This window comes from Olea europaea, unplaced genomic scaffold, assembly GCF_002742605.1.
Source record: "Olea europaea var. sylvestris unplaced genomic scaffold, O_europaea_v1 scaffold481, whole genome shotgun sequence".
Lineage (NCBI taxonomy): Eukaryota > Viridiplantae > Streptophyta > Magnoliopsida > Lamiales > Oleaceae > Olea > Olea europaea.
In genome coordinates, this window is record NW_019263124.1 from 167,997 (window position 1) to 175,225 (window position 7,229).

Sequence of the window (7,229 nt, forward strand, 5' to 3'; positions counted from 1 at the left end):
ATGATAGATGAGAAGAAGAGGGAGAGACTGATATCAAACCGTGAATCAGCTAAACGATCAAGGATGAAGCATGAGCAACACGTTAAAGATCTAAACGATGAGATTATGTATTTCACGACCAAATGCAATGAAATGATTCATAAGATCAATGAAATTACACCACTTTACGAGAGCACTGAATCTAGAAACAAAATATTGAGATTGCAGCGCGAAGAACTGCGAAAAAGGGTAGAGTCTCTAGACTAGACATAGTTTCTAGGTATATGAGTGAGGCAAATGAGCCCTCAATGGAGATTTTACAAGGTCCCTTGCTTAAACTATGGAAGCCTCATTTCCAGTCTCAGCCTACAATGACCTCTGCTGGGATTTTCCAGATTTAAAGCATCAAATCCGTGCATGATTTGCATATGGCTTACGTTTTTCGAAAAAGTAAATACGTTGTTTTTTAACGTTTTGTGTAAAAAGAACATGATAAACCTGACAATATTCTTCAACATCGAACTCTTTTAGGACAATAGTCAATTTAGAAACATTCTATTTTAATAGCTCGTTAATTACTTAAGTAGCACTTTTTAAGATGTACATTTGACTAAGTTCTACTTTATAAGCAATTAAAACGTCAAATGAGAAATGATATCATACAGTTTCTTGAGTAATAAAACCATGTGACCACTAGCTATTTTTCATGAAACACATTACCTATGAAATTGGACAGGAGGTTGAACTGAGTACTAATTATGTTCTACTATTTATTGAACAGCTTGAGATGTTTCGGAATACTAAATTTCATCTTCAACATGTCAAAAATGCTATAGCTCTAAAGTGTAAATGTTTCTCGAAGAGTACAGACGCTAGTGAGCAGAATATTAAAAACACAAGTTTATTCACCCTATGTTCTGCCTTGGTAAATACAGTTTCTTCTATCTCCTCGTTGCTAACTTTTACCATCAAAAGCGCGTAAGAATCCCCCATCATTGAGATACTTCCTATGTAATACTTGTGCCCACAATTCAATGTCAAATGATTAAAATTAATAGGGTCGCTATCTAACACACACACACACAAATATATATATATATATATAATTCGGCACTGCATTACAATCCTAGGAATGAGAAGTCGAAGTGTGAAATGTCTATTCCTACTCAAACACCAAGCGCCCGTATATATAATGCACTACCATTCAGCTCTACAATTGGACAGAAATCTCCCTCTGCACACTACCAACCTTATGATGTAATTTAGAAAAGAAACATTAAACCTATAACTGCAACTAGTATCTCGGAAAAATTCAACTACCTCAACTGGTCATGTTTGACAAAAAATGGATTAATTCGAACAGATGTAAAGGAACCCTGACCTCAAAGGATGGTATCTTAATTGATAATCAGAAATTTGAACTCATGCTTCTGCTAATGATATAACAAACTAACATTAAATAGAACACTCACATCCAAATTTATATTCAATTAGAAAGGTGGATGTAAGCTGAGGGAGTCCAGGATGTCTGTCAAATACAAATGAGCCTTAATACATATATAGGACCTGACTTTGATTTAAAGGCTTAATCTATTTTTTTCTGGTTAAATACGTACGTGGACCCCTCTTCTATTATCTACCTATAACTAGAGTGCCAAGCGAAAGAACAAGTGATTATATCATTCTACTTGAGAAACTCCAAAACAAGCTTAATTTTGCTAAGATTCATCATGCATAAAGATATTGTGTAATTACAGAGAAATATAGGATATGTGAAAGAGCAGTGGAAAGGGAATTAGTGGAAAGTAGCAGATTTCATTGAAACTTCCATGCAGAAAGTGAACTAAGAGGTGTGCCCTTCCAACCAATAGTTAAGCATTTTCCATCCATATCAAAAGTGCAGGCGTACCCACAGCTGAAGTTCTTAAGCACCAGATTGGCTTGATAAATAGATGACATGCTCAGTTCTACCTCAACCAAACCAAAACGTGCAAAAAATGCCCTCCAGACACTGATACTCACATGTCGAATCTTCCTTTCCTCTCCCTCTGCTGCCACAATATTTCTTATTGCAGAGCTGAAGCAAGTTGATTCAGCATCCCTTCTATTTTTCTCGTCGTCCTTCATACAATCGGCCAGGAGATCAAAAAATGCACCATAGTAAAACAGTGCTTCTACAAATCGGTCCACAAAAATTGGAGAATTACAATTTGCCTCAATTTCTGTGAAAATCATTACACCAGGATTGATAGTTTTGATCACTCTCATCACGTGCTCCAGTCTATCTGGGCATCCAATCATAGTTGTCAAAGTGTATGCTGCATAGATGGTAACAGCTTCATCATCATGCAACTTGAAGAGGTCTTTATTGAGATCTAAAATATCATCTATCATGACAATGATAAAAGAAAATGCCAAGTTCAGGGACTCTGCAAAGCTTGTAAGACGCCTACCTGTCTCTTCTAATTTTTCCTTTGATTTTGTTCCCACAACCGTAATTTTAAGATGCTTAACAGGATTTTCGAATCTAGTCAAAAGAGCTTGCATCAAGATTATGCAATGTAATCCATTCCTGATCTCAAGGTCAATGACGTGTACCTTCCTTGCCTCTGCTACATGTTCTATTAAGGCTTGAATTCCTGCTAATTTGGTAATCTGAGAAATAGGCATCTCACCGTGAAATGCTATAAGGGTTGAATCTCGACACTTCAATGCTTCTAGAGGATCTGCAGTCTTTTTCCCCAAACCCCTCGGAGTAATTCTTCCAGTTTCTCTCTCAATCTTCTCATAAAGAGCCTCATTAAAATAAAAGACTAATCTCTGGATAGGGCTTCCTCTATTGGAACTCATTTTGTCACACTCACGAAGGAGCTGGATCGCACGCTCGTACTGCTGCTCGCCCAATTTTTCTGCAGAGGACAGAAGATTCTGGACAAGATGAACCTCTTCTGAATCTCCTGCAGAGTTTGCCAAAATTGAACTTGAATACGGATGGCTAAGCAAGGTAACCTCATCGCTACATTTAGAAGTAGAACTGGATTGAATAAATTTTTCTGCAGCCAGTCGAATGATTATTTCAGCTGAAAGTGTTGGATCGTTACTATTAGTGTATTGTATCTCCGAGCTCGGCATACTGCCCTTTTTACCGTTGAACCTTCTGCATCTGCTTCCATATCTCTTCAGGATCTCAAGAGAACCTGAAGGGAATCCATACTGTCTTTTCTTCTTGGGTGCATTAAGCTCTGAATTTTGCGACTTGATACTAACAAGCTTTCTGTATTCATCGTCAAGTGATCGAAAAGGCAGAGAGACAACATCAAGATACAAATCATCAAAGCTAACAAAATCAGTGTACCGTTTTAGTTGTCGGTCAATTTGGTACTCGGACATGGCAAAGCCTGGCCGAGTTATACTATCTTGTGCCTGAAAGACCACCATGCTGGAGCCAAATGGATCAAAATCTGATAGGTCCCATTCCCCACCTCCAAAGAGGCCATTATGATTTGTTAACTTCTCACCTCCCCAGTTCTCAGTACTCTTTACTCCATCAGAAGTAAATTGATCGGTTGGGAAAACTCCGTTTGACATCTCAACTTTTGGAACCTCTATTTGAACGTTCAATGAGTACTTCTACACTTAGTTTCTGTAATAGCTAATCCTCCTATAAATAGCAGTTCCATTTTTCATAAAATTACAGAAGCTTCCAACAAATATTTAGTGTAAGTTCCTTGTAAATGGTGCAAACTTTGGCATATTCAATCACTTCAATCAATGTGGACGACATTTTCAATAGCCAGCATTCGTCTGATATTTGACATTAATATAAATAAGTTACATTAAGGCTTTGTTTGTCTTCTTTTCTTTCACATTTTGCCACATTTTTTGTTAGAGTACTGATTTTCATCTACACATTCTTCATTAAAATAATATTACACGTAAATCAAAAAAAATTCTTTCTTTTTTTACCACACATTTCAACATCAATCACTATTCCATAATACATTACACACAAATAATAGGGCACGAACAAGCACTAAATTTTATCAGCACATAATTGACAACACAAACAAGAATCGCAATCCAGTAGGACACCGACGTAACTTCTGCTAAAAAAATGTGTTGAGTGGCGAACTTTGGCACAAAACTTGAGTGGAACCCGGTTGGTTATTTTGGAAGTTCAAGATTGATTTGTATTCTCCTCCGTGAAAACATCGAAATCATATATTTACTTACCAAAAATGAGAGTGAGAAATTGGAGCTCAAAGTCTGCCAATTGAAAGGAATTTATATTGTTGGAAGGAATCCATTTGATGTTGTCCCACATAGGAAAATTATGAAAGCATATATCACATTAAATAGGATTGCACTTTGGAATGGTGTAATCATGTATAACATAGAGACTCTCTCTATGTGCGAGTGTAGGGGGAAAATCGAATCGAAATAAGTTTCAGATTTGAAAATTGGCCCCTTAGAAGAGTCTATGTTTTGCTAATTTTTTTCCTCCAACCGACCGTATAAATTCCAAAAAAGTCGAAACTCCTACATTCATTGTCATCATATACGACTTAATGGCATTAATGACGTTGAGCCTATATATACAACCCGATTTTCCACAGTTTGCATAAACAGTTTCTCCATAAGTTTTCGATCTGCATACTGCATATATACAATCTTGGTCTTGTCTGTATTTTTTGTGATACTGTTCTGACACAAACTCTACTCGACAGAGTAGTATTTGAAGTGCTCAAATTCTATTGTTCCTTCGTTGTATCCTGGGAGATAGATGTCCAAATTAATCCTTTATTTTAAAGAAACTCTATTCACACAGGCCTCGATTAAAATTTCTTGTTTTGGCTAATTAGTTTATTAATTTTGTTTTATTATAATTTAATCTGCTATTTTGGTTAAGTAGATTAACTTGTTCAGTTTATTGCAATTTAATCTGCTATATTTTGGATAATATTCAAGTTCACTGTATATACGGAATATACAAGTTGCATAGACAGTAAGTTGCTGCATATACGATAACTAGCAAATACGTTAAGGTACATATACGGTATGCATAAATACAGTATGTTGCATATACAATATACGTAAATTCGGTATGTTGCATATACGGTATGTGTCAATCTGGTATTCCTCCACTAACATTTAATCCAACAAACTTAAAATAGATTGAAAGAAAAAATTGGTTTCTTATAGTGTTAACTTTAGAAACAAATTCTACGTTTGTCTTTCCGAAATTACAATCGAATTAACCAGCATGGATGTATTCTAAACTATTGCTGCAGGAAATAAGCCCGTGGGCTCTGCTGTGGCTCAAGTATCCAGTAGTGTTATGGGTCAGATTGTGGCTAAATTATCAAATCATGTTGTGAGTCAATCTATGACTCCAACAACTAGCCACACTGTTACTGTTCCGGTTAATTATGGAGAAAAATCAGGGAAATTCAATGGCTTGAATTTCAAGAGGTGATAGCAGAAAATGTTATTTTACCTGACCACCTTGAATTTTACCAGATTTTTGACTGAAATTGTTCCAAAACTCAATGAGGGTGAGGAAGATGTTCAAGTGATCAGTATGGTTGATGCTTTGAAACATTCGAATTTTCTATGCCGAAACTACATCGTGAACGACTTAGCAGACTCGTTGTACAATGTGTAAAGCACCATGAAAACTGATAAGGAGCTATAGGAGTCATTGGATTGAAAATATAAAACTAGGGATGCAGGGGCCAAGAAATTCATTGTTGGCCAATTCTTGGGTCATAAGATAGTGAACTCTAAAATAGTAATCAGTCAAGTATAAGAACTCCAAGTGATTCTTTACGAGATTCATACCGAAAGAATAATTCTAAGTGAAACTTTCCAAGTGACTGCAATTATTAAAAACTGCTCCTCACCTGGAAAGATTTTAAGAATTATTTTAAGCACAAATGAAAGGAAACGAATGTTGAAGAACTGGTTGTTAGACTTCGAATTAAAGAAGACAATAGAAGTTCCATAAGAAGGTATTCAATCCTATTGTGGCTAAAGCTAATGTTGTTGAGCACGATCAAAGTTCTAAGACTTTAAAGAACAAGTCTAGGACATCTAATGGCAAATGTACTAAGCTGGGACTGAAAGGAGGCATTTCTAAAAAGAAATTTTAAGAAAAATGTTTCAATTGTGACAAAGTAGGTTACAAGTCTTTGAAGTGCAGATTTCCAAAGAAGAATAATAAAGAAGTAAATGTAGTTGACTACATGGCACATGATGTGTCGGAAATGAATCTCGCAGCAGTCATTTCTAAAGCGAACATGGTAAGTTCTAACCCAAAAGAATGGTGGATTGACACGGGTGCTACACAGTATGTGTGCTCTGATAAGGAGTTGTTTGTTGCTTCCAAAGCAATTAGGAATGGAGAGAAGTTGTTCATGAGAAATTCAGCAACTTTTAAAATCAAGGGTCAAGAAAAGGTGGATCTGAAAATGACCTCGGGGAAGGAGCTGACTTTTAAATATGTGTTGTACGTGCCGAAAATTTCCAAGAACCTTTTGAATAAGCATGGTTTTCGTATTATATTTGAGTTAGACAAAGTCATTTTGTCAAAAGGTGGAATGTTTGTGGAAAAAGTTATATTTCCGATGGTATATTTAAACTGAATGTAATGATTGTTAAGTAAAAAAATGAATAAGTAAAATCTTCTGCTTACTTGCCTGAGTCTTCCAACTTGTGGTATGGTGGACTAGGACATGTTAACTATGATACTTTACATAGACTAGTTAACTTTGCATACCGACATTCCACATTGATTCCAACGATGATAAGAGTGTAAAATATGATATTTTCCCCTCTTAATTGTCGCATTCATACGATTATTTAACGTCAAAATGCATTCATTACTTTTATGTTTTGATCTAGGTTGCAATTTAATGGAAAATGTTGAAATTTGGAAGAAATGAGTAAAAAGGGACAAAGTGGAAGAAAGTGAAAGTTCATGGGCTAAGTTGCAAATAATCCATAGACGAGACGGGCGATAGAATGATGATTCAAGAATGCTAAAGGTCAATTGGGTGCAATTAGAAGTCAAAGAAAGTGAAATATAATCATAATATCTTCACAAATCAATTCCCAATTGAAAAAGTTACGTACCAGTTTTCAGCCTCATATTAGGACCCCATTTTGATATGGAAGATGATCAAATTTGAAGATAATTTTGAAAAAAAATGTAGCCCTTCGTGTTAACTTTCCAACGCAACTTGAATCAT

At 35.8% G+C, this 7,229-nt stretch overlaps 2 protein-coding genes across 2 annotated transcripts; one reads left to right on the plus strand and one right to left on the minus strand.

The window, feature by feature from the left end:
• On the plus strand, positions 1 to 1,778 carry LOC111388275 (bZIP transcription factor 2-like). The gene is made up of 3 exons (XM_023012961.1): positions 1 to 228; positions 761 to 904; positions 1,737 to 1,778. Exons 1-3 carry the CDS (start codon positions 1 to 3, stop codon positions 1,776 to 1,778), a joined length of 414 nt encoding a protein of 137 aa, XP_022868729.1.
• Positions 1,779 to 1,794: 16 nt separating this feature from the next.
• Positions 1,795 to 3,567, minus strand: LOC111388276 (DELLA protein RGL1-like). Its single transcript, XM_023012962.1, has one exon. It carries the CDS (start codon positions 3,565 to 3,567, stop codon positions 1,795 to 1,797), a length of 1,773 nt encoding a protein of 590 aa, XP_022868730.1.
• Positions 3,568 to 7,229: the final 3,662 nt, after the last annotated feature.

Excerpts from the sequence above, each read along its gene's own strand:
- LOC111388276 (XM_023012962.1), bottom strand. The coding sequence starts at position 3,567 with ATGTCAAACGGAGTTTTCCCAACCGATCAATTTACTTCTGATGGAGTA.
- LOC111388275 (XM_023012961.1), top strand. The coding sequence starts at position 1 with ATGATAGATGAGAAGAAGAGGGAGAGACTGATATCAAACCGTGAATCA. Across the intron at positions 229-760 it reads GCGAAGAACTGCGAAAAAGG|CTTGAGATGTTTCGGAATAC; the intron begins GTAGAGTCTCTA and ends TTTATTGAACAG. Across the intron at positions 905-1,736 it reads TCACCCTATGTTCTGCCTTG|AGAAATATAGGATATGTGAA; the intron begins GTAAATACAGTT and ends GTGTAATTACAG.